The 27,856-nt window shown below is 47.1% G+C and overlaps 1 protein-coding gene across 1 annotated transcript in view; it reads right to left on the reverse strand.

Annotated features, from left to right (window-relative positions):
• Positions 1-27,642, reverse strand: part of SH3BP5 (SH3 domain binding protein 5) — a 58,048-nt gene extending 30,406 nt beyond the window's left edge. Inside the window, exons 1-3 of the mRNA XM_081159543.1 lie at positions 27,304-27,642; positions 25,603-25,665; positions 2,820-2,948 (exon numbers count right to left, since the gene is read on the reverse strand). Coding sequence (XP_081015669.1) covers positions 2,820-2,948; positions 25,603-25,665; positions 27,304-27,450 — 339 coding nt within the window. The 5' untranslated portion in view covers positions 27,451-27,642. The remainder of the gene's footprint in view (positions 1-2,819; positions 2,949-25,602; positions 25,666-27,303) is intronic.
• Between the last annotated feature and the right edge of the window lie 214 nt (positions 27,643-27,856).

Consider the following 27,856-nt stretch of genomic DNA (forward strand, 5'->3'; position numbering starts at 1 on the left):
CTGGCTCCAGAGGCTAAGCTTTGCCGTCTGTCCCACGACTAAGTCATTCTACAAGTTTCAGATATTTCCCCACTCACTTCCCAGAAGGAAGTTAAGTTTAGGACATGAACTTACATGGCCCAGAAACACCAAACAGGCAACTTTCAGCACTGAATAATCCTCTGCTGCCCTTCAGGTTTGCCAAGCACTCTGCTCTCTTCTCACAATTCCAACCAGTTAAAAGTAACAAGAGTTGCCCAATGTCCATTTAAAGATGAACAAATAAACAAAATGGGGTCCATAGATACAGTGTAATATTATTGAGCCTGGAAAAGAAATGAAATTCTAACATATGCTATAATATGGATAAACCTTAAAGACATGATGCTAAGTGAAATAAGCTGGTCACAAAAAGACAACTAGTACATGGCTCCACTTTTATGGGGTGCCTAGAGTAGTCAGATTCATAGAGACAGAAAGCAGAATGGTGGTTGCCCAGGGCTGAGAGAAAGGAGAAATGGGAAGTTATTATTTCATGAGTACCGAGTTTCAGTTTGGGAAAATGAAAATGTTCTGGAAACGGATGCTGGTGAGGGTTACACAACATGAATGTCCTCAGTGCTACTGAACCGTACCCTTAAAAATGGTAAATCTTACATACCACAATTTTTTTTAAATTTATTTATTGATTTGAGAGAGAGAAAGGAAGGGAGGGAGGGGGAGAGAGAAACATCAATTTGTTGTTACACTTATTTATGCATTCATTGGTTGCTTTTCGTATATACCCTGACCAGGGATCAAACCCTCAACCTTGGTGACTCTCTAACCAACTGAGCTACCCTGCCAAGGCACCACTATTTTTTTAAAAAGAAAAACAATTACAAGGGTTGGGACTGGCAGTGACCAAATGACAGGTCCAGGGCCACTGTTAGACCAGATAGAACCCAGGATGCAACACAAGCAAGGAACACTCCACCACTCAGGTTTCCTGAGTCACACAGGCTCCACCCCCTCATCAGAATGTCCCTGCCACATGCTGAAGGCCAGATGGGCTGGTAGATAGTCAAAGCCACCTTAAAAACAAGCTCTGGCTCAAGGGAAAACCCTCAAATAAATCAAAGCCAGTTTCCTGCCCCCACCTCAGCCCTGAAAAGAAAAAGCAGACGTATTCTACCTCCTCTTGGAGGAATCTGGGCTGGGTTTTCAAAAATCACAGGCTCTAACTCACTAGCAGGAAGATGAGTTGACAGCAGGAACAAGCAAGTTAATGCAAATTTTGATGGGCAGACAGAATTTCTACAGGCCGGATGATTATAAATCTTTGTAAACTCTTCAGGGAAAACTAAGCTGTAGAAGTACCTCCCTTTGTTAGGTCTCCTCTGTTCCCTTGATCCTCTGGATGGATAGACATGGTCATTCCAGGCATATAATAAAACCACCACTATAGTATAATCTTATTTTTTTTAAATAAGAGATATACATCAAATATTAACAGAAGGTTTGGGGACTTATCTTCTTTTTGTCTATCTTCAATATTTCCTACCACAATTTTTTTTTAAATGAAGCTAAAACCTGAGCTCACGCAGGGATTCCATGGTCAGACGCTATCTCATTTAAGTCCTAAGGACGACCTCATGAGAGAGCCAAGGCTGGTCTGTAATCATAAGTCTCAGGGACAAGAAGGCTGAGGCTCTAGGAACTCGGTGCCTCTAGATACACACCTGAAGGAGATGCTTTGAAGGCCTCTCTCAGAGACCACCCCTGCTGCCCACAGTCAGAGGGGTTTGTAAATATAGAAAGGAAGGGGGTGCAGTAAGGCCAGAGGAAGAAAACAGGAAGCCCCACTTGGCAGCTACTGGTGGTGGGCCCCACCCCTTCACCCATCCACGGAGATGAGTTGTGACATCCGGGCCCTGCCTCAGCCTTAGAGCATCCTTCTAGTTCCTCGGCTATGGCCCAACAAGGTCCCTTGAGGTTCAGGGGCAGGGATCACTCTGAGCCTTCTCCACCCTTCTTCCTGCCTCACCTGCAAAGAGGCAGGAGTTTAAGAAGAGGGTTTGTAAGCACAAAGCCGGGCAGGAGTCCCACAGCATATATTGGGCCCTGCCAGTTGACAGTGAGTCAGTCACAGGCCCCCAGGGGCTGGCTATTATGTGATTAGACCTGATGACTCAGTGGCTTGTCCACAGGACTCAGTCATTGTCAGGATCACTGTGCTCACGAACCAAGACACGGGACGAGAGGAAGGAGCAGCAGGCAGGGACCAGTAAGAGTCAGGGCTCTTCCCCTTCCCCATTCACATGCTTGGCCATCAGAGGCTGAGCGGTGACACAGGCACACACTACACCTCAGCGGTGGCCGTCCAAGGAAGACACACTCTGAAACCAGAACCAATTTCCAAGGGGCCTCAACAATCACCTGACAGCAGCTCCCCTCTGTTGCCCCTGTTCTGGTCTTGGTGCCTCAGTTGCCTATTTGGGCTCTCGGACAAAGAACCAATGTTTCAAGAGAAGTAAACGGAATATTCCCCCTGCTGCCTGACAGGCGTCATTAGGAGAGGGCAGAGAAATAAGCCTTGCGTATGGACATATCCCCTCATCCCCCTGAGCTGGCCCAGCTGCCTGGGAAGTGGAGATGGGCACCAAACCTGGTGGCAAAGCGGCACCCACTCACAGGGCCATCCAAATGCCAGCACCACCCTCTAAGCATCAAGAGCTGGAATGAAGGCAGACTGTGGGCATGGGGGGTAATAAGAGGCTCACTCCAAATGCAGCCGTTTACAAAGTCACCAGCTGGGACGGCGGGCAGAGGCCGGGGGACGGCGTGCGGGGCTCTCTTACCTGCCTCGCCACCTTCCGCGCCTCCCAGTAGGGCTTCGAGTCTTCCACGGCTTTGCCAATCTTCTTCAGCAGCTCGTCCAGTTTCACTGTTGCCTCAACCAGCACAGAGCGGAACTTCTGACGAGCGTCCTGCAGCCAGGGGATATCAAGGAGACCCGGGTCAGGCTTAAGGAGAAATGTGCAAGACTCCACCTGACCTCACCAGAAACACCAAGGGTGGACTTCACACAACCTACCCGCACCTCAACTGATACCTTCATAAGACACTGTCTACAGCAGTACCACCCAAAAGCACTTTCTTTCTGTGCTGCTGGAAGTTTCTAGCATCAGCACTGTCCGTTATGGCAGCCACTAGCCACATGTGAATATTAAGCACTTGAAATTGGCTGGTGAGCCCCAGCCAGGTAGCTCAGTTGGTTACAGTTGTCCCAATACACCAAGGTTGTCGGTTCGATCCCCACGCAGGGCACATACAAGAATCAACCAATGAATGCATGAATAAGTGGAGCGACAAGTCAGTGTTACTCTATCTCTCTCTTTACCTCTCTCTCTAAATAATCAATCAATCAATAAATTTTAAAAGAAGAAAAAAATCTTAATATATAAAAAATTGGCTGGTGAGACTGAGGAGGAGATAAGTTTTATTTAATCTTACCTAAATATATTTAAATGTTAAAAATAAATGTGGCTAGTGACTACTATATTGGACATTGCAGGTTAGAGTAAAAAGCTCTGTCCAGATCCTCAAGGGAAGATGCCCAATTGGGCCGCCCCAGCAGCTTTAGTCCTCAATGATGGCACCATTTTCTACTCTCCTATGGAGTCTTCAACCATATGACATGGTCAACATGAAACACTGAGAGCAAATTTCCCACATGCCAGAACCTGTGCTGGGCCTTGGGCTTGGTCCCTGCCTTCAGGACACCTCCAGTCTGGTGGGTAAGTCAGGCATTTATAGCCCAGTCCAGAAGTCTGTGCCAGGATGGGAATGGTACAGGTGCCACAGAACCCAGCAGTAGGGAACCTCACGATGCCAGGTAAGACAGGGGCCGAGTGGGAGATTTATAGAAAACTCCCAGAGGGAGAATATCTGCACAGCAGCGTAAAGCATGAATGGGCACTGGGGAGAGAGGAGAGGAAATACTGAGTCCCAAGCAGGGAGCAGAGCCATCAGCCAGAGGGGAGAGGCAGAGCGTGGTGTTTTCAAGAAATGGAAGGCAACTGCAAGTCTGGAATGTGGAGAATGGCAAGAGATAAGGGCAGCCACCCATCCTGGAGACAGCCACCATCAACCTGGGCCTCGATACAAGTTCGGAAGGGAGAAATAGGCAGGTGGGCCATGCCAGGCTTTACCACACTGTGCAAGGCCAGAAACAAGACCCATGGACATCACAAGGAGGGAAAAAATATTTAAAGGAAATCTAGTCCCATGTGTAAGACATATTGGAGGGTCACGTCAGTATCACAGACCTCACATCCCCTCTCCTCCTCTGGTGTTTGCCTGATACAGCCACACCGTGTGTGTGTGTGTGTGTGTGCATGTGTGTGTGCGCGCATGTGCGTGCATGCATGCACACCCTTTGAGAAAGGGAAAATAGATACTCAGAGAAGGAACAACACATGATCACCAGCCATGGGGCTGCCCTAAAACCAAACAGCCACAGTGCTGGTAAAACACATGAGGTTCCACTGGCTGCAAAGCGCCTGCCTCCCAAGTGACTATCTGAAAACTATTTCTAAACAGCAAATGGTAGGGGCCTCTTGGGCCAACAGGATGGCCCATGGGGTAAAGGAGGCTCCAACCACTTCTCATTTCATTCCCCTGTCATGTGACAGACACTTCTTGCCAGACATGGGCCTTGGGCCCTTCCCCCAGTCCTGTGTCACCATCATGATTTTCTCTGCCTCTCTCTTACCTGGCCAGTCCTGCAGTCGCCACCACAGCTTCTGAAGGCTGGGAACAAGACTGGGCTTGTGCTCCTGATGAAGTGCTGCAGATGCACTGGGGCAGCCCAGGGACCAGCAAAGCCCCCGAGCCTCTGTTGGACTTGACGTCCAGTATGTGGGAGGTAGCAAGTTGTCTAACGCCTGGGATTTCTATCAGAGATGCATCCAATTCTGGCTAAAGCTCTTTCTGTGCAGCCCCAACTGGGTAAGTTCTTTACAGATCATTTTTATTACCTATAAAATAGTTACTTTCCATGTCATAGGGAGGGCTGTTAGAAGGAATCAAGGAAAACACAAATGTAAAACACCCAACAGTTCCTGGGCACATAGTAGGTGCCCCATTAATGTATACAACATTTTCCCTGGCATGAAAAGAACCCACGACCCTATTAAAAAACACCAAAGAAGTCTCCCTGGGGCAGGGTAGCTGGCATGAAGAAGACCTACTAACCTGTGACACTGTAAGCAGCTGCTTTGCAACTGTGCTCACGTGCTTGACTGAACCCTTGCAGCCATCACCCTGGTGGGAGTCAGCACCAGAGCTATCCATGTCCAGACCACAAGTGAGACAACTGAGGGTCCAGGTAGTCAGCGTGTGACCAGGGCAGGTCACATCATCATTCTGGGCCTCCTCTGTAAAACAAGAACTGGGCCCCAAACCAGTGGCCTATGGGTGGGCCTCTGGCCTGTATGCTGTGTACCAAATGTCAGGAAAATCCTTTTTTTTTTAACTGTGGATTCTCGAATTTATTGCTTTTTAAAAGTCAGATAATCTGGCAACACTGGGCCCCCATTCCCACATGGCAACCACTGGCTAGAAGTGGAGTCTAAGATGCCAGCTTAGATAGAGACTGCCCTTTCCAGTCCCCACCCTGTGCCTGAATCACACCCGGCCTGCTTCTCTCATTTAGGTTCCCTGCCAATGCCTGGAGACTTCTGATTTGCCAAGAGCTATTCTGGTCACTAATGAATATAACCCACTAACTCTGCCTTCGTGAGACAGAGGGATGCACAGCACAGATGGACAATTTACCAAGTGGCAGACACTATTATAAATGCTCAATTCCACCAATCTGTGAGATTGCTAACAACCTTATCAGGTAGGTGCTATTGTTGTCATTCATATTTCACAAAGAGGGAAACTGAGGCCCAGAGAGAACAGGTAACTTTCCCAAAGTCACACAGCTGGGAAACGGCAGAGGCAAGATTTAAGCTCAAGCAGTAAATAAATAAGTACAATGTGGTAGTAAGTACTAAGATCTCAGTATACACTGTGCAACAGACACCCAACTGGGAAGGCCACCCAAAGAAAGTGTCATCTAAGCGAGGCCTTGAAGTGGGCATTTCACAGATAGAGAAGGAGGGGCATTAGAGACTGAGGGACTAGCACATGAGCAAAGAATGGCAGGTGGGAGGTGTGGTGGAGGCTGGGGCAAGGAAGGGCATGTGGGCCACATTAAGGCATCTGAACTTTATCCCATGTACAATGGGGAGACGAGAGTGGATTTTTCTAAGCAAGCCTCAATTCCCTTTCATGCACCCTTTGTCAGAAATGACTGAAGGTGTGTTCTTCCACAAAAAGGAAACGTAACCAGAGTCTACCAGATGGCTCCATTGTCAGCAGCACTTAGAGCTGCAGCAGTGTAAGCACCAGACACTGAGTATACAACAACTCTGCGGGAGGAAAGGGGACGGGAAAGTGGGTGTGTGGGGGGCACAGAGGGAGGAAAGGGTCTAATATCTCATTTCCCACAGTGGGATGTTGGCAGATAACCAAAACAGAAAAATCAAGGAGTAGCCACACAAAACCTACCATTTAGAGTCACAGAAGTAAATACCTAAATAATCAGCTAACGTGTGTGCAACTATCTATTAAACTGCCTCTACGGGGGGATAATATGGGGGCGTGGTAGGAAGATGGAATACTAGTGGGGTTTTATGTTTGTTTGCCTTTTTTTTTTTTTTTTTGGTGGCAAACCACCACAGTGGATTTTTAAGTAGAGGCGTGACCTGATCTGATCTGGGTTTTACCAAAGAGTGAACCAGGCTTCTCAGGGGATTCTGGTGGGCAGACTCGGAATACCATCAAAGGGTAGTGAACCCAAGAGACTTGATTTGAGATCAGTGTCTCCCTCTGTAAACAGGCTGTGTTGCCAGAGATGAAGATGTATGACTGGCTGACGTCCAACCACCACCAAGCTCATTCATCCAAGACGTGTTAAAAGCTAAACACAAAGTCAGCCCTCTCCCAGATGAGATAAAGCAGGCCCAGTTCTCTGACCACTCCGCAGAGGATCAGAGCTACCTGAGTAACAATTCTCCACAAATATTGGGGTTTGGGAACCCACAAACCAAAACCTTTCCTGCCTACCCAACAAAACAGCCCTGATTCTCTTGGGCCTCGCCCTGGTCCCAGGAGTAATCTGTACCCAGACCTGGCCAATCCATCGTGGACACTCCTAGCCTTGGAGAGTGTTGAGGGAGAACATCAGAACCAATGGCCCATCAGTATCAAGGAGACTTCATTCTAGTACTTTCCTAAAATGGTTAGAAAGAAAAACATTTTCCCCTGAAAAGGGAAAAGGCTAAGTGATTGGAATGAAAGCCTGTAGCAGATGGCAACCTTCTTGGCACCATGAGGGGAGAGCCTGACAGAGGAAAAGGGGAGGGAGGGAGCAGGGAAGGGAGTCCCAATGACACTTTGAGCTTCTCGACCTTATAATGCTTCACAGTCTACTCCTATACTCCACCCTCCCCAGAGCCAAACTAGCACACACACCCCCAACTGTCACCTTTGCTTTATGTTATGGAATTGGATTTCTGTCACTTGCAATTGAATTAAGTAATTTAAAAAAAGATTGAAAAATAGACCTTAAGGTAGTCATCTGTATATAGCCAGGGAGGGGAGGGCCAATCTATAGTCTGTACCATGGCAAAGCACTGGACTTAAATACAGTCAACTGATGGAGGGTTCTGCCCCCGACAGGACAGCCACATTTATAAGGAGCAGAGCCAGGGGACTTAATTCAGCCTAACTTGTATAAAACTTTTCTTTAAATCCATCTTAATACCAGTTTGCCTCCACTGAACTTATACTTTTTGCCATATTTCCTAGTTCAAGAAAAGACTTGACCGTGGTCCTTTGTCTCCTACAATTGCAGGGAAATGTATCTCCCAAGATCAGAGTGGAGGCTGCTTCCAGGAATACCCAGGGAGGAGAGAGAGCTGACTGTTTTCCCTACGGTAAATGAACCTTGGAGGGGATCAGTCAGAAGTACAAACTCATCTCGGAAAACGAGCACATCTTACCAGTCAAGTAAAATAAGCCATTTACTCTCCAGGGCTGTTTACCGGCTGGTTTTTTAAGATCAGCACTTGTAGGAGATCTAAAAGGGTTCCCTCTGCTTGAATGCGGCCTTAGATCGTCACATCTGAAAACTGTGTCACATCCATTAGGTGACTCAGACTGAGGGCAATCTATTCAAGCAAAGAACTGCTGACAGTGGCAGTCCCCCAGTGTGAATGTGTCAGTGTGTCATGAATAGAGCCTGTATCAGATAAGAACTCCAGCTAAACCAAGCCAGCACCAGCAAGCCTTGGAAACAGGGTGCCAGGTGTCAGAGTCTCTGTTTCCTAGCCAACCTGCTCACCGAAGCCTCCATTATCTCACCTGTGAGCTGAAAATGACAGCCTTTCCACTTCACAAAAGTGTCCCAGAACCCAGTGAGATTAAGATGGGATGTCAGTTTTTAAAAATAACTGTCCTACAAATTCAAGATGACACCACACTTCAAAAGATCCTTAGTAATGCCATTTATAAATACACTGTTTTCAGTGTGGAGAGCCAGATTTCACAGGCATTATCTGTACCTCACAACAACCCGTAAGACTGGCTCAGCAAGAATGACCCTTCCCAGTCTACAGATCGAAGAACTGGAGCCCTGGGGGACAAGAGCTGCTTGGCCTGAAGTCACACGCAAATGTCAGACTTCAGACAGGAGCACAGACCTTTAGTCTTTCAGTCCAATGTGCCTTTCACTTCACCAGTGGTTCTCAAAGTGTGGTCCAGGGGACGATGGGCTGGGAGTGGTCCCTGAGACCTTTTCTGGGAGTCTGCTTTCATAATCAAGTTAGACTTATTTGCCTTTTTCGCCTTCATTCTCTCATGAGTGTTCAGTGGAGTTTTCCAGAGATTCCTTGATATGGGGCATCGCAAGAGATGGAACACAGAAGCAGACATGAAAATCCAGCTCTTCTATTGGGCCAGACATGAGAAGGACTTGCAAAAATCATCAACAATTACATTCTTGTCATGAATTTTTTTTTTGAGGAAATAGCTATTTTTTTATAAAATATATTATGGTAACATGTAATAGGTTTATGATTTTTAATTTTTATTTTTTAAGTATGATTTTATTTAGAGAGAGAGAAAGGGAGGGTGGAGAGAGAGAAAAACACTGACGGGAGAGGGAAACATGGATTGGTTTGGTTGTCAAGGGATGGAACCCACAACCTGGGTATGTGCCCCTGATTGGAAATTGAACCAGCGACATTTCGGTGCTCAACCAACTGAGCCACACCAGCCAGGGTGGTTTATGATTTTTCTTTAAGTGAATTAATACAAGTTTTTAAAACTTCTTCATTTTAATGTCTTACATGGCAAATATTATAGGTATTGCCCGCAAAAGCAAAAACTCTCTGAGTTACTCAATGATTACAAGAATGTAAAAGTTGCCCGGCCGGGCGTGGCTCAGTGGTTAAGCGTCGACCTAGGATCCAGGCGATCAGGGTTCGATTCCCGGTCAGGGCACATGCCCGGGTTGCGGGCTCGATCAATGACCCTCTCATCATTGATGTTTCTATCTCTCTCTCTCCCTCTCCTTTCCTCTCTGAAATCAATAAAGATACATTTAAAAAAAAAAAAGAATGTAATAGACCTGTGGCCAAAAAGGATTCTCTCTGCTGCGTGGCACCAAGCCATACCTGCCCCTCACAGTCCCTTCTCATCCGAGAAACACCTGGGCATTTTCAATAACAGTGAGGCAGTTATTCCTTCTCAGATCTTTCTTTAAAGCCTCAGTTCACCAGTGCTACCCTGTCTTCTTAGCGCCTTCTGCACTTCTTGGCGTTGGCTTCATTAATTTCCTTTTTAAGAAGGGGGTGGCTAGTCCAGGCTCAGGGTCTTCTACAGAGAAGGGCATCTGCTACAGTTTGATAAGCTAAACAACAGATCCACTGGAAACAAACGGCGCTGCTCTGATAGCCTCAAGCTGAGCCAGGATGAGTTGGGCACTTTCATTCAATAAAACTCTTGCTTTAAAAATGCATTTCCTTTTCACGGTTTTCCACTTACAGTTACAAATTCTCCTTTGCAAACAGAAGTAAAAATGCCAATCAATTTAAAGGAAAATATGGAATAGACAGTAAGTACATACAGAAACCAAAATGAGACAAAAATTATGACAGTGACAGGAGAATGACTAGTTAGGACCATAAAGCCAGTCAGAGGAACGTTCTAGAATTACACAAGACATTCTGACTTACTGACCAGTTCTAAGATACCTGAAATGTTCTGAAGTTTATTGCAAATCATGTTTTCTTTTTACTCACCCAATCTATTCTTTAAAAGCACTTGTGGTAGCTCCTAACACACACAAAGAACCCACTTTAAACAGTGCTGGGGTGAAAAGGGAGCCTGTGCTCTCCGGTCTGATAGAACTTTCTGCAGTGATAGGGATGTTCTCTACCTGTGTGGTCCAGTACAGAGGCCACCGGCCACACGTGGTCACACGAAAACTTGAAATGTGACTAATGCAAACAACCACATTTTTTATTAAATTTTAATCTCTTAAAGTAAATTTAAATAGCCACATGTGGCTAGTGGTTGCCATACTGGGCAGCACAGGTCTAGCTCCTAGAGCCTGGCTTTCGCTTTGCTGTTGCACTGCAAGCTCACCGGTGCTCCCCGGGTCTTCCAGCTGCCTCCTCTCCTCGGCTCTGTCCAGGTTTCCCTCCCTCCGCCCCAGCTCCCACACAGCGGCTCTCCCAGGCCTGCGGGAAGGGGAGCCAGCGCAGTTCACTTCCACCTTCAGGAATTCTGCAGCAGAGGCAGCATCGGAAAGAATGCCCCAGGGTAGAGCCAAAGCCAAGTGAGCCACGCTGGAGAGGTGCAGAGCCAGGAGGAAGCAGAGGCGGAGGAGGGGGGAGGGCAGGAGACCACCAGGGAGCTGGAGCCGGCCCACCAAGGGCCACCACACTCCCAGGCACTGCACAAGCCCAATTCCACATCAGCGACGTTCATCCAACCAGAAGGCCCTGATTAAAACAGCTCCAAAGGGTTGGAAACATTCACGAAAAAGAAAAAAGGGGGTAGGAAAATACCAGGCCCTTCAAAACAGGAGAAGTCAGAATCCCTGTTGGAGACCAGGCACCTAAGGCCCCTCCCTTCTGACTCCTTTTATTTTCCACCTCCAGCCCCAGGTCCAGGAGCAGAGGCCTTTTGGGCTGTTCGCCAAAGCCACCACCTCCTTCTGTGGGGACCGTCCTCCACGGGTCAGGCAGAACCTTGCAGCCATGTCTCTCATACCAGACACTCCCTCAGGGATCAGAACGGAGGAGCCCAGGGGAGGGAGAGGCAGAGACAGAGATGACAGAGATGACAGAGAATGGGAAGAAAGCAAAGGAGAGAACACCAGGAGGCAGCAGAGGAGGGGAGACCACCTGGGTTCCTGACTCCAATCCTGCAATTAGACAGACATGTACCTTATCAACCAAACCACGGCACTTTCAAGAGGGAGGAGGGGCCCTATTAATAATTATGCTTGAACAACAGGCTTAAACCAAGACTCTCGAGGCAACTGGGACGTGTAGTCTCTCTATGCTTAAAGCCAAGTGATGCTTCCCTCCCTTGGGTTCCACGAAAGGCTCCTTTAACCTTACAGACAATCCCCCCTTTTATTTAAACTATTTGAGTGGTGGTGGGACAAAGTATTGGGGGCTCTAATCCCAGCTCTATACCCAGGGGAAGCCCCTGTGCAACTCGACAGACTTGGTGACAAGGCCAGATGCTGTTTCCTCTTTCCACAACACCACACAGTCCATCTTGGTGTGACCCAACAAGGGGTTCCTTCCACCAAGAGGAAAAAAAAGAAAGTAATAAAAGATGGCAGTCAACAGTGGTTCCTGCTGTAAGTTTCCCTTTTCTGAGGTTAACAAAGGTCTTGGAGCTTTTTTTTTTGCCTAAGTGGAACTGAATTCCTCCTAGGCAGAAGGGCTCTCGGGTTTCGAACTCTGATTTGACGGTAGAGTATTTCCAGACAAGCATGTGAGCACCCAGGCCCAGGCCCCAGGACACCGCAGCCCACCACAGCGGTGCCGCCTGGCTGGACCCCGCGGCTCTCTTTGAAGCGATGGCCAGTGTCAAAATTCCATAGCCAAGGGCAGGCACTGCCATTTGGAGGCTAAATTAAGACAGTTGGCAGATCAGGGAATGAAAAAAAAAGACTTTAAAAAAATTTTTTTAAATTTAAGATAATTTCAGATTTGGAAAAAAATGAGGGTAAAATGCAGACATGTTTACCCTGCAATACTTCAGTGCATACTTCCTAAAGATATGGACATCCTCTTATATCACCAGAGTACGAGAATCTAAATCAGAAATTTACACTGACACAAGGCTATTAATCTGAGCTATGACTTTATTCAACTTGTCAACTGTCCCACTAATGTCTTTTTTAATAAAAGGGGAAAAACTGTTTAGGGGTCCAGGATCCAACCCAGGATTTGCACCTTGCATTTAGCTGCCATCTCTCTCTCTCATCCCCTTGAATCTGAAACAGCTCTTTAGTCTCTGCCTTTCATGACCTTGATATTTTTGAATATGAACCAGTTATTTTGTAGAATGTCAATTTGGAAGAATCATTTTTCAGTCACCTTTTCTGTTGATGTTGATGTTACATAGGAATGAGCCACCAGAATGAAATGTAACCAATATTTATGTATATACACACACACATTTTATACACACACCCCACACACACATTTTTAAGTAGACAAAGGTCCAAAGCACCACAAAGGAAAAAAACCATAAACCCTTTAAACCTTCAGGCACAACGGTCAGTCCTAAGAGGCCCTGTAGGGGGGAGTCAAGTTACATAACCCTACACACACACACACACACACACACACACACACACACTCCCTCTCCCTCTCTCTCTCTCTCTCTCTCTCTCTCTCTCTCTCTCTCTCTCTCTCTCACTAAGCTTAGAAAGACTAACAGGATGCAATGCTTTTTCATTCATGGCCAAACATGTTTTTAAACCCACAGGATTCTTTGTGTAAGAGGAGGCAGAATAGCTGAAACCAGGCTTTTTACTGAGACCAACCACCAGTGAATGATTTCCATGTTTACACCAAGAAGCATATTTCCTCAACTTTGAGACCTACTTTTTTCCAAAACTTCTTAAGCATTAATTAGACTTTAGATGGATTATACAATTTATTTGCACATTTACTGGGGTAATGTTTCAACCACCACCCAAGCTGTTATGCAGTACAAGGTCCATTTCATAACTGATGTGAGTTTTAGAATCGGGGCACTATGGAGAGTTCGAGGTCCAGCCTCAGAAGCTCCAGAGATCATTCAGTGCAGCCTCTGCTGGAAGCACGCATCCACCCCCCACATTCCAGGCAAGCTGGCTGCTGGCTCCTGCTGGCTTTTGGATAACCTTCCTCCTGACTGCAGCTAATCAGAATGGAGAGAAAGGAGGGCACAGGATGCAAAAGATCCAAAGTCAAAATCCTTTGCTATATAACTTTAGAAACATGAAAGAAATGATCAGAAGGAACATCTAAAAATGTTAAAAGTGGTTGCTTCCTGGAGTAGAACTGGGGGTGGGAAGAAATTAGGCAGAGAACTTTCATTTTTCATTAAAACTTTTCCAGGGCTTCTTTAAAAAAGAAACTATGTGCAAGCATTGCTTCACTAAAAGTAAAATTTTAAGTAGTAACTGCAGCATAGATTGACCTAAGTAAGACCTTTTGTATTTTCTGTATCATCAGGACTAAGGATGATTCATAATTCATTCAGCATGAGGCTGGATTAAAATCAAAATCTCAGTCATACAATATCAGGGCTAGAAAAGGCTTTGCCCCTCAGCTCAGATGCTCACCACTGCACAGAGTAAATAACTGAAGTAGGTAAAGCTCCTCTCCCAAGGATGTATACTTGGTGAGTGTCAGGGCAAAGATTGAAAGCCTGGTCCCCTAAATCCTAGACCAGCATTCTTTCATCTCACCCCCTCAATGAAGACTTCAGAATATACACAAATCCCAAAACTACCTAAGGACATGAGCTCCAGCCTCAGATCCTGGGTTCAAATCTTGGCTCCCCACCCATTGGCCATGTGACCTGAGAGAACCAATTCAATCTTTCAGTGCCTCCGTTTCTCATCAGTGTCCTCAAGAGCTGTTGTGAGAACTGAGCACAATGCTTAGCATATAATAAGCTATCGATAAATAGTGATTTTTATGTAGGAGCCATTATTCAATAAAGAGAAAAGGGCAGAAAGGAAAGGACCAACTTTTGTTAAACATTCTACGCTAGGTTACGTGCCCGGCACTTTTCAAACATCACCTTATATAATCCTTAACAGCACTGCAAGATAGGTATTGCCCTCACCATTTTAGAGAGAAGTAAATTACAACCCAGAAAAGCTAAACACATGCCATGACTGCACAGCCGACAAAGGAGGGGAGAATTCAAACCCAGCTCTCCTGAACTCAAAGGCCATGTTTTCTACCACCACATGCTTTGTAATTTAAGCCTCTATCAGTTCCACCATAAGTTTTCCTACTTTTGTTGTTGACCTCCACATTTCATAACATTAAAGTGTGGTTTGCTTTAACAAGTTCCAACCTAGGGAATAGATGCAATTTCTAGTAAATGCATGTAATACCAAGATTCTACTTCCCCAGTGGAGATGCTGGCAAAACCAGTGGCAGAGAGAGAAAGTAGCATGTCAAGAGCTGCCCAAAGAGCTTCAGAACCTTCCCCCTGAATTTACAAAGTATCTGCCTAGCTACTGTACTTTTGGCTCTGGGTTCCACTAATTTTTCCTAATAAGCATTAAAGCCCTGGCATCATTTTCTCTAAGACAAAATGTTTAAGAAGTGGGCAAAGCGGTAAAGAATTCCCTATCACACAATCTGCGGCTCTGCTAAACACTGCTCCCTCTTGCTTTTTTTTTATTGTTACTGGTTTTAGGGTCACTGGGAGTACTAACCAAAGTCCTTGCTTTGCTGGCTGGTTAACCATTAAAGCAACTCGAAAGGGCACTGTGAAATGTGGTTGTTTATGAAGCGAATGCAAACAGATGTCCGGCAGGCCTCAAAACGAGTCACTGTGCCTATATCATCACCATGAGTGTGGCAGTTTTCAAATGGGGCTCGAACATCTTTGGCACTACGGCCATCAAGAGATGGAGTCTATGCCCCCTCCTCTTGAATTTGGGTGAGCTCAGGATGCTTGGACCAATAGAATACGACAGAGGTGCTGCTATGGGACTTTCAAGGCTCAGATAGAAAAGACCAGAATGCTTCCACCTGGTCATGTCAGGATGCTCACAGTGGGGGAAGCCAGACACCCTAAAGAGGTCAGAGTGCCTGAGACTGCCTGCTGGAAAGGTCAGACGTAAGCAGTCTAGATGACAACCCCAGCTGAGTTGCCAACGAAGAGCCAGCGTCCACTGCCAGACACAGATGTCCAGTCCAGTCGAGTCTTCAGATGACCACAGCCCCAGCTGACATCGGACCCCAACTGCATCAGAGACCCCCTCAAGCAAGAACCGCCCAGCTGAGCCCTCTCCAAATTCCTGCCCCACAAATCATGGACAAAATAAAGCAGTGGTTTTAAGTCATGAAGTTCTCGTGTAATCTGTTAGATAGAAATAGTAACCAGAACAAAGAGGAAAGAAAATATCCATTTCATCTCTTCTTCCAATAGAACCGAAAACCAGGGAAAAAGGAGAACCTCAAATCTGCAGACTTCTAACCTATCAGGATGAAGCTGAATCCTTTTGCGATGCTGCCAACAGAGGGTAGCGTGGATGAAGGCAACCAAGCCCCACGCATCACGCTTTGGTTGAGTCTGATGCCAAACACTGAAAGAGTTTCTCCTAAGTGGGCTTGGCTACAGTGACAATAAACAGCGGATGTTCCTCTCATTGTCTCCCCTCTAGCAGTTTCTTTCTGTCACAGCAAACATTAATAATATCTCTCAGATAAGCCAGCAAAAAACAGCAAAGGAAAAAAATCAGGCAAGAATAGAACAAAACTTTTCCACCTTCCTTTAAGGAAATGAAAGAGGCTGGTTCTCTGAACTAAGAGCTGCTTTGCGAATGAACGCGAAACCCTTGGTTAGGATGCTTCGCATAAAAGCGACAGTCCTTCACTGTGGAAACATCTATGTGGCCATAGGCAGATGAAGTAACTCTCAAAGAGGAGGGCTGGGCAAAGATAACTGGGATGCCTGCCAAAGGATGGGGGTCAACAGATGTGTAACTGAGCCAGCCAACACACACACACACACACACACACACACACACACACTGCTACGTTAAAGGTCCCTGCATAAACTCTCAGAAGGACACACAGCAGCTCAAGTAGCCCAAGTGCCCATCGGTGGGTGAGCGGGTCCAAAGGCGGTGGCACGGTGACACAATGGAATGCTACTCGGCCATCAAAAAAGAAGGGAATCTCTTGCAGCAGCATGGATGGACCTAGAGAGCATCGTGCTACGTCAAATCAGCCAGTCCGACAGAGACAATTCCCGTATGATTTCATTTATATGGGGCATCTAATGAACAAACAAAACAGAAACAGACTCATAGATACAGAAAACAGACTGACAGCTGTGAGAGGGGAGGTGGGTTGAAGGGCTGGGTGAAAAAGGGATAAAAAAAAAACACAAAAAACGCAAAACCTCATAGACACAGACAACAGTGTGGTGATTGCCAGAGGGAAAGGGGTGGGGGAGGCAGGAGAGAGTGAAGGGGGGAGAAACGGTGATGGGAGGAGACTTGACTTGGGTGGCGAGCACACGACACAATATACAGATGATGTACTACAGAACTGTACACCTGAAACCTATATAATTTTATTAAATAAAGTCACCCCGATAAATTCTATAAAAAAAATTTTTTTAATAAAATAAAATGAAAAAGAACATAGGGACTACAGCTCTTTGCTGCCTGGTCAGTTTGAAGATTCTATCAACGACTGGGACAGCAACAAACCCATCGGCCCCACAGCCAATCTCCTTTTGATGAGGGGACACCTCAGGAAGAGGGAAGGCATCTTTGATATGCCTAGGGGCAGTCATGTGTCACTGCACAAAAGTTTGCCTGACTACAACAAGAGTCTGTGTTCCTAGGATGGGTTCCAGCCGAGGGGCCAGGAAAGCCTGTGTATTATCTCATTGGCCTTTATAGTTTAAAAGGAAGACACATTGATTTTTTTAAGGCAGCAGAGTCAATATTAGATATCAGATAGTTATTTCTATGTTCTACTCAACAGCCCATACTAATAACATTTTGTTAATGTGCTTACAAGTGAATGAGTGCAAAACAGCCTGTATATGCCAAGTCTATCCATTTAGAAATGACGCAAATACTCAAACTCACATAGTAACCGAGTTTGAATATCTAAATATTCTTAATATTTGAAATGTTTTCACTATTATATCTTGGTGATTTTTTTTGTATTTCATAAATGAGGGCTTCTTGGCTGCAGACAATCCTAAAATGCCTTTAAGGCACTTTTCATCCCTCCATGAATTACCACAATGAGAGCTTGACAATAGAGTAATTCACTCGGCAAGCCCACCAACATGAGGATTTAGCTACAATTAAGGCAGAGACTACCAATCTGAAAACTTTTTCCCACCAGCCTTCATAGTTCCTAAAATTCCTTTCATAGAAATTCATTTATTTGACTCATAAAGACATCTTTTTATGAAAATGCTTCATTCTCTCCACCCCCATTCCCTGCCTATGAATGTGATAAAATACTGTCATTGTAAATAATTTAGAAAACGTCAAGAACTGAAAAATAAAAATCGCCAGCATTGTTAGCAACTAGCAACTACCACTAGTAACATCTGAGGGTACATTTTCCCAGAGCCATGCTTCTCAAACTATGTGGAAATGAGTGTCCCCCAACCCCAACCCACTGTGAATTAACACTTCTGTAGAATATATAAAAATCAACTAGAAAAGTGAAATGCCACTCGGATCACCCAGCAATGTCACTTATTTTTTTTAAGTTTCTAAACTCTTACTCTCAATGTATTTCACCTTAACTGGTAACAAGCAGTTCATTGTCTGTGGACCACACTATGAATCACTGTGTTCTAGACCTCTGGTTTCTCAGAGGCACATATTCTTACTGTATACATGGTTTTATATATTCTCTACACAGAGTTTAACGTACACTCTATATTTGTATTACCTAATCTTTCTTCCACTAAATTGATCATGACCACTGGTCCATATTCACACATGCCATCCTTTCTCAATGTGAAAGACCACTCTTAAAATGCCAACTTCTCCAAGCAGGGCAGAATCTTAGACCTTCATGAGCTAAGACCTCCCTAAGTGCGGGACTCTGAGGAGGGGAAGGACACAGGTGGTACTTTCTAAATCTCACAATTGTGCCCAGGGATGGCCCTGCCTGACAACAGCCTGGGGACTAATGCAATTTCAGAGCCAGCACTGGAGAAGAGGGACCCGTCTGTTTTTCAGGATGAAAACACCAAGTCCACAAGGGCTCTTGATTCTAAGCAAAAACTGACATCCGTTAATTCTGACACTCACCGTACCCCTGTGCGCAGACGCCGCATGAGATGCTGTGGACAAAAGATGGGGAGGCTGAGCCCCTCCCTCCAGGAGCCAGATCTTGTAGGGGAGCCAGACATGTAAACAAATGACCATAATACAGCCTGAGGAACATACACCAGAGGCGGGTAAGGGTGCTAGCAAGGGCATGAGACAGGGAGTGCAGGTTAAGACAGCCTCCAGGCCCCACACCCCAGAGATTCTGATTATGGGTGGGGCCAAGGATGGTCTAATTCTAACAAGTTCCTGTCATGCTGAGGCTGTGTGTGGTCCTTGCCAGGCTCCAAGGGACCAAGTGCCCCTAAAAGTCAGCAGACCTCACATTCTAACCCAACACCGCCCTATGTTACCTGATGCCAAGACCCTCCACCTACCCCTTCCCCATGGCTTTGGGGTTGGCTTGTTTTCCCTGACTATAAAGTAGTACAAATTCTACGCAAATAATTCAGAAAATATAGAGACAACAAATATCACTCATTTCACCTCAGGTATAACTGGTGTGTAATCTTCTCCAGGCACTTTTATGCACACAGACATAGTTCAAGGAAGATTCGCACCAGACTACTTGCTCTTCTGGAACCTGCTTTTTCCCATTTAGATGTCCTTCTATGTTATTAACAGGCTGCGTCATCATTTTAAGGCCTAGATTCTATCAACCATGGGGTGTGCACTGTATTCACTTATTTAACCAATCCCCCTATTGATAGTCATGCAGATTTATAATTTCCCAACATTTTAAAAAAAGATTTCTTATTGATTTTTAGAGAGAGGAAGGGAAAGGGAAAGAAAGAGAAACACTGATGTGAGAGCGAAACATGGATCGGCTGCCTCCTGCACACCCCTGCAGGGGATCAAGCCTGCAGCAGAGGCATGTGCCCTGACCGGGGATCAAACCAGCAACCTTTTGGAGCACAGGACAATGCTCAACCAAGTCGCACTGCCCAGAGCTAATTTCCCAACATTTTTAAACAATGCTGCAATGAACATTAAATTATTCCCTTAGGATAAATTCTTACAAGTACAATTGCTGGGTCAAAAGTTAGTGTCCCTTGGCATCCCAGCAGTGGTGTGGGGGGACTGTCACTGAAGCAGAAGGCCCAAAGACTTACCTTTCTGATGGCCACACTTCAGGTCAGGGCTGTGAAGACAGCCCCAGCAGCCCCCGCTTGGGTCACAGAGGCACCCACCAAAGACCTCAGGTATGTCTGTCTTTACCATCAGCCAATGGCCAGAATCATAACAACACTGATCAAGCTGCGGGTGATGTCTATACTGTCAGCTCTCTCTCCCCACTTCTAGGCTACTCAGGATGTTAACGGACCCTCCCAAATGACCTGGGTCTTCAGGCCTCAACTCTGATGCCTCCTATTCCACAAAGTCCCCCCTGGCTTCCAGAAGGGCCCGCACAGGCCTCTCACTCCATAAGTACATGCTCGAATCCAGGAGTGGGTGAGCTCGTCCAGGGCAGGGGTTTAGTTGAGGGACCCACACAGGACTCAGTCTACAGGACAGGCTGTGTGTTTGTGACATGAATGCCTCTAGGCCAATGTTTACTTGAACCAGATCTCACCTGAGTACAGAGGTCAGGGCCCCGTCCAGCCTGGACTGGGCAGCCTGCCACAGGCCTGGAACTTGGTGCCAGTTTCAAGGAACAGTTATTTCTCACTTTCCCTCATCCATTTATCACTTCAAATATTCTCTAGTACTTTCACCAAAACACAGCTGAAGTCTTATAGGGCCTTCTCCAAGTGCACACCACACACCACACACATCACATACACACCACATATACCACACACACCACACACCACACACCACATACCACACACACCCCACACATACACAATACGCATCACACACAAACCATATTCATCATGCACAACAGACACTCTCATGCACAGCACACACCCAATACACTCCCACACCAGCCTCACACATCACACAACCCATACACACCACCCACAAACAACACACACACACACACCATGTACATACCACACCACATGGGTCTTGAAGGGTAAAGTGCTAAGATGTGTCAACACTATTCTTTCAAGAAAGAATTTCTCTCTTCCCCTAACTTTCTTATTGATTTTTAGAGAGAGGAAGGGAAAGGGAAAGAAAGAGAAACACTGATGTGAGAGCAAAACATGGATCGGCTGCCTCCTGCACGCCTCCTACAGGGGATCAAGCCTGCAGCAGAGGCATGTGCCCTGACCGGGGATCAAACCAGCAACCTTTTGGAGCACAGGACAATGCTCAACCAAGTCGCACTGCCCAGAGCTAATTTCCCAACATTTTTAAACAATGCTGCAATGAACATTAAATTATTCCCTTAGGATAAATTCTTACAAGTGCAATTGCTTCCAATTCACCCCTCCCTTTCCTCTCCCACCCCTGAGTTTCCAAGCTCAAACTTTATTTTTAAGAGAAAACGTTTGCTGGTTCTGGTGGAGGGGGGGAGCAGGTTCTGGGTGCAGGCCTTCTGCACGTTTGGGGAACACAGATGTCTAGAATCAAATGCTTCTCCAACCGTCCCCACCCAAACAGTGAGGGACAGAGCATGAACGTTTGCCACTCACTGCTCTGCCCCCCGGGAGAAGGGCAGGCTGGAAGAGGCAGCTTTTGATCAGTGGGAGCCAGAAAAGCTGTATGTGGGCAGCTAGGCCTGTGTCCACCCTATGTCCCTCCTCATCTTCCTCCTCCTCTCCCTCCCCTGCCTCCTCAGCACACTTCCCCACATGGCCTCACCTGAATGGCCCAGTCCCAGTTCTCCCCGACTCTCCTCTTCTGTCCACCGCTCAGCCCACCCCCAGCAAACTGGTTGCCCCTTGCCCGGTCCTCAGCCAGCCTGCACCTCCAGCTTAGCACTGGCCATTCCCTCTGGCTGGAATGCTCTTCCCCACACGTCCCGGAGGCGCTCTCTCCATACCTGCCTTTGAGGAAGTCTTCCCCACCCACCATATATAACACTGTACCTCTCCCCTCTCCCACAAACACCCACACTGCCGAGGCCCCTTCCTGACTTGTTTTCCTCCTTAGCATTCATCACCACGTAACTACCATGACGTTCAGTGTTAAGTGCATGTCCTCCGCTTCCGTAATGTAAGCGTCAGGACATTCTCTTCTCCCCATCACCTAAAACCGCCCTTAGCGCATTGTAGGTGCTCAATAAATACTCAAGGATGGGTCTGTGGGAAAATACATTTACTTTCTTAACTTGAAATATCAGGCTTATATCCAAGAGCCTCTCTGGTTAAAAGGTCACTCCCTTCAGCAGCTTGAAAAGGTTGGCCCTCGAGATAGCAATCAGAGTGCAAAGGGGACACAGCACTGTTCAAACAAGGTCAGAGGCAAAGGGAGGTTGCAGGAAGAGGCAGATATCCAACTGATGACATGCAGGTGGCCCGCATCCAGGGGCCTCCTGGTAATCTCCGACTTAAAGAGCTGAGACAGGGAATGAGATAAAGGTGAATCCAGACCTGCACCTTGGCCTACGGCTGCCCAGAGACGGCCAAGCCACGTTCTGCGAGTGACATAGCAGCCACCACATACCTGGTCACCAGTTCCCTTTAGACAGTCAGGAGGGGTGCTGGGCACTCCAGATCATAAACAAAAAGTAAAGGGAAAGGAAACGTGGACAGCATAAGACCCTCCTCTAGAGGCTTTGAAATTATTTCCATCAATCCTCATTATTTGCAGATTCCACACTCATTAAAATTTACTCATAACTCCAAGTCAACACCCATGGGGCTTCTACAGTCATTTGTGGACATGCACAGAGTGGCAAAACAACTGAGTAACCCAGTGCACATGCTCCCAGACGAGGTCAAGCAAAGAGACCCTCCGCCTTCTGGTTTCAGCTCTCATACTGTAAACAAGTGTCCTTTACCCGGTCCATTTAGTGCCACGTTTTTTGCACTGCGTGCTTTTTGTTGGGGATTCTGCTGTTCAAAATGGCCAAGCCTAGTGCTGAAGAGCTGTTCCGTGTGACGGGTCTTACAGAGAGCTCGTGTGTTAAACAGGCTTCAATCAGGCATGAGTCTTTGTGCTGTTGCCCATGAGTTCAACATTAATGAGTCAACGACAGATATTAAATAAGGTGTCTTTAAACAGAAGCACACATAAAACAAAATTATGCATTGCTCCGTTGTCAAAAACGTGACTAGAGGCTGCAGGAACCTAATGTGGGTTAGGGTCCTGGGAGCATGGTTCAGGATTCACTAATTCAGTCTTCACCGTGACTTTACAGAAAACAACTACCACAAATAATGAGAATCAACCGTATATCAAAAGCTCTGCTTCCTGTCCCACATCCTCTGGCACACACCCCTCTGCCACCCCCGCTGTGCATGCCATCTGCTACACTTTGCACATGGACTTGAGTTCTGCAGGCTTCTGCTCAGCCATCTCCCAGTGACTCCTCTCTTACAGCCTGTCGCATCCCTCTTTTACTGTAGTTATTACAATCGGTAATTATCAGCCACCTCTCTACTCCTCACCCTCAACCAAAATGTAAAGTCGCAAGGGCAAGACCTTTGTCTTGTTCACCCAAGTGTCTGCAGTGGCCCAAAAAGGTGCCTGACGCAAGGCTGGTGCCCAGGGCTTGACTGAAGGAGAGAACAGCCCACCACAGACACACAGCGACACCATGATCTCCTCCGGGCTCCGGGAGCATGACAAGTGTCCAGAGAGCCCCGCACTGAGCGTGAAATCCCTCTGTCCCTTTGGGAGACTGACAGGAAGCACCTATTGGACCTGGGTTGCCTGGTGCCACATGTAGCTGCTGAGCGGCCTGTCCAGACTGAGATGTGCTCTAGGTGTAAAATATGCACGATTTTGAAGAGTTCACATAAAAATAACTGTAGAATATATCAAGGCTTTTAATATTGATCCCATGTTAAAATTATACTATCTGGAACATTCAGAGTCCAACGAAATAGATCAAAATTAACTCCAGCTGTTTCTTTTTACTTTTTAATATGGCTACTAGGGAAGTTTTAATTGCTTGTGTAGCTTGCGTTATATTTCTGAGTCTCTCTTGGTTATAATAATACCATGAAAAGGTCAGCCAGCGACACAGGCCAGCTCTCACCACCTCTCTTCACCGCTGCCAAGCGCACTCCAGAGCAAGGCAGGAAACACCTGTCCCATGGCTTCCTGTGACACATAAATACCTAAGTGTATTCAGGAAAAGGATTCGGAAATCGGGGCTAAAAAGAGTTTAACAGATGAAAACAATTTTACCCCCAGAAGGTAAGTAAGCACTACCAGAACAGTGGCCAGCATAGCATAGGCATACAAATATTTGTTGAATGAATGAATCAATCAGTCCTTTGAAAAAAATAAACACTATTTCCAACTTGTCTATTCATACTTGGGATGGTAGAATATGAGAGCTGGAGGGGATATGGAAAATGACCTGGCTCCACAATGTCACTGAACCGAGAGGACACTGGGCCTCCGTGTCCTCACCTGAAGAGGTACTCACCACCTCCCATGCTCTCCAGGCACAGGCTGTCCACTAGAACTTTCTAGAATGGTGGAAATGTTCTCTGTTCTGTCCAACTCAGTAGCTACTGAGCTCTTAAAATGTGGCTACTGTGACTGAGGAACTGAATTTTTAATCTTATTTCATTTCAATTAATTTAATGTAAATTCAAATAGCCGCACGTGCCCATATTGGGCAGCACGGCTTTAGCCTGTTGTGACAGGATGGGATGAGATAAAGCTTGTAAAAACATTTTGTAAATCCCTATAAAATGGTTGGGCTTTGGGTTTTGTTTCATGTATTACAAATCTGAGACTCTGAAAGGTTTCAATTGCCCAACAAAAAGACTTGATTCATCCTAAGTGAAAAGAATTTAAATAAACACTCAGATCCACTTGGGGGAGAAGGGCAGCCAGTGTTCATAGATACCTACAGTCGCAAGAGAAGTGTTAACCCTTCACACACAGCTCAGAAAACAAGCTGTTAATCCCCACACCTACATCCAGATGTGGTACCTGCAGGGCTCAGCATGGTAAGCAGTCAGAAATCGAGGTTGCCAGGGTACTGCTGGCAGATAATATCCCTATCTCCTGCACCCTGACTCTTAGGGACCAGATGTTTCCTGCCCTTTCCCTTGACCTTCCCTGCTATTTCTCCTGCTACAGAACTAGGTCCTCCCAACAGCTCCCTGCATTCCTTCAGCTCTGACGGAGTCATTCACAGGCTCTGGGATATATGTGGGGGTTGTTCAAATCAAATCTGCTGATGGATGGTAAAACCAACCACTACTGAAAAGGCATGGGGACTAATTGGTAGCCGTGAAGAATGCTAATCTGTTTACTCAGGTTGGAAGATGTTCATGAAATTCAAATCCAGTTCTAGTCTCTCAAGATTCTTCCCAGCAGGAAAGCCCTTCCCAGTCTAAACAGCTTTTCCTTACCTTTAAGATAATTATATTCTCCACACAAGCAGACAAGAAAGACATGAGCAGCGAAGTAGAAGTGGGTGAATTATTAGAGCAGGAAAGTCAAAAAAGGTTTAAGTCTGAGGAAACACAGTGTTTCCAAGTACAGTGTAAGGAACCGCCCGAAAATATTGAAGAGATTTTGTGAGCTCATTTATTTCTCTCCATGAAAGAGTTCAGCTCATTTTCCCCTCCATTCTTTAGCTTTTCCACAGACACATTAACTTTAGGGCTTACGCGTGTATAAAGCCCTTGGTTTTGGCCTCACGGAGCTTCCATGATGAAAAACAACATGTGAAATTGGATCCATATGTGTTCCACCCACAAGCTGGGCTCAGTGGTGTACTTTATTCTGTCAGGCAGCAGGCTATTGCTCAACTTCGAGGAGGGGACGCCAGCAATCACCCTCCAGCTACTAAAACAAAATTAACCATTCTGGTGTCAGTGAGACTGACACCACTTCAACAAGAACAGGGACCTGGCTTTCTGTACCTCAAGTTCAGTCTCCCGCCGGTTGATGTCATCGGTGGATTGATTTAACTTCTCCAATTCTCCCTAACAAAGAAAAGAGGGAGAGCAAAGATTTAAGGGATTGTCTTTTGTTTCCAGTATGACTCAGCCCATTACCTGCAAAATTACCCCAGCACAATTAGTGAGAAGAGGGACGAGTCAGTATTCTCAAGGAAAATACTTGAGCCTTGGCTGGATGAGCAAATGAATGTCAGCATTTCTGAAAACTTTATCTGGATTTGAAATGTCATAAGGTCCCAGGAATTTGTCTTTTCTTAGAAGGTCAAATTCCAGGTTTGAGCTTTCGGGTAAACCCACCTGTTACAAATGGTTTAGGGACCGAATCAAAACAGTGCCTTCTGCCTTACAGCAAGAACTTTGCAGAAAAAACAATAAAAGAAAATAAACAAGGCCAAGCCAAAAGTATAAACCCAGTGAAACGTTTTCAATCAAGGGCAGAATTCTGCCATTAACTCATTGTGGCTGAGTATTTTTCTATAAAGATGAAAATCTTTTCTTTTCCAACGGCCAATTATTCAATCGCCCTAGGTATTTTTTTAAAAAAACTGCTCTGAGAAAACAAAAAATACCTTTAAATAAACATTTACAAAATGAAATTCTGTAAGAGTACCCAGCATGAAGTTAACTCATTTTACTCTGCAAACAAAGGGTCTTGTTAATAGAATTCCTGTACCAAGAAAGCAAGGTAGCAGTAGTTCAAACTGATGATTTTAATTAATAATATTTCTAATGCCAACATTTCCCACCTTTATCTTGCTAATCTGCCAAAAACAATTCAATGAAATCGAAACAGCTGAGTTAAATGAGCTTTTCATTGACCTGTGCACTGAAAAACCAATTAGGGCTCCAGGAACTGAAAAACATACTTAAAAGCAATGTATTTTTTAAAACGATTTAGGGAAAGGGTAGAAAAACGGGTCCTGGAGAAAGGATTCCCTGTGCTTTTTGCTCGGAGGGTGAAGAGGTTAAACTGTCACCCCTGGATCTAGGCTTGGAAATTGTTTTTTAATCGTCTCCCTTAGAAATGGAGGTGCAGAGCGCCAGGCCATCCCCTCGCCTTCTCCCCGCGTCAGCTCTGCACAGAGGCTGTTGCTGATTTCTGCTCACACTCGACCTCGTAACACCGCAAAGCTGGGCTTTAAACCTGTGAGGCCAACTGCAAGGCTGAGCCAGCGGTGCCAATAAACCCTTCAGTTTGCTAACAATGAATTAACCAAAAGCAGGCAGGCTCAGGCCGGGCACCTGCGCCAGGTGGACTCAGAGCCCGGCCCGGGTGCCAGCCACGCTGCAGGGCAGACAACGCCCACCGCAGCCGCCCCTCCACTGCGGGCCCGCAGGCCGGGCAGTGCCCGCGGCGCCGGCAGCTCGGCGGGGGGACCCCATATCCGCATGGCGCCCCCGCCCCCTTTTTCCCTTTGTTGCACATCCACTGAACGGCTGAGCCCGCTGCGGCTCCCCCAGGGTCCTGCCCGGAGTCTGCGGGGGGCCGGGGGATCCCCGCCATCGAGTCAGGCCGCATTCACGCGGGCACTGCAGCCTCCCCGCGAACCCGGCGGAACCGACGCTCCAGACCCTCCCTTCTCGCCCGCAGCTCGCAGGCACCGGGGCTGCGAGGCGGCTGCGGGCGCGGAGCCGGGGCCCGGGGCGCCCCCCGCGCGCTACCTGGATCCGGGGGTCCACCTCTTCCTCCTCCTCCAGCTCCTGTTCCATCGCCTCCTCCCGCTCCTCCTCCTCCTCCTGCAAGTCCCGGGCGGGCGGCAGGAGCTCCGCCGGCTCCTCGGCGAGGCTGCGCTTCAGCGCCGCGTCCATGCCGGCAGCCGGGACGCCGACCCGGCGGCGGGCTTCGGCCCGTCGGCCGCCGCTGCCCGCCCCCGCCCCCGCCCCTGCCTCGGCCTCGCCACAGCCCCGCGGGTCGCCGAGCGCCGCAGCCACAGCCCGAGGCGCCGCCGGCCGCGCGGGTGCCTCGCCGAGGCGCAGCGGAGGAAGTGGGCGCGGCGCCCCCGCTCCGCGGCCCCGTGCGCGCGGCGCCGCCGCTCCGCCCCGTCCCGCCCGCGCCGCCCGCCGCGCGCCTCCCCCGGGACCGCGGCGCCGTCACAAAAACCCGGCGCCCCGAACCCCCGGCGTGGGGGAAGCGGGGCAGCCAGCGCGCACCCTTGTTGCACTTAGCAGCCCGGACAGATCACAAACTGCCCGGCGTGGGACGCCTGCCTGCTTT

Source organism: Miniopterus schreibersii (assembly GCF_964146895.1).
Source record: "Miniopterus schreibersii genome assembly, chromosome: 15".
Taxonomy (NCBI): Eukaryota; Metazoa; Chordata; class Mammalia; order Chiroptera; family Miniopteridae; genus Miniopterus; species Miniopterus schreibersii.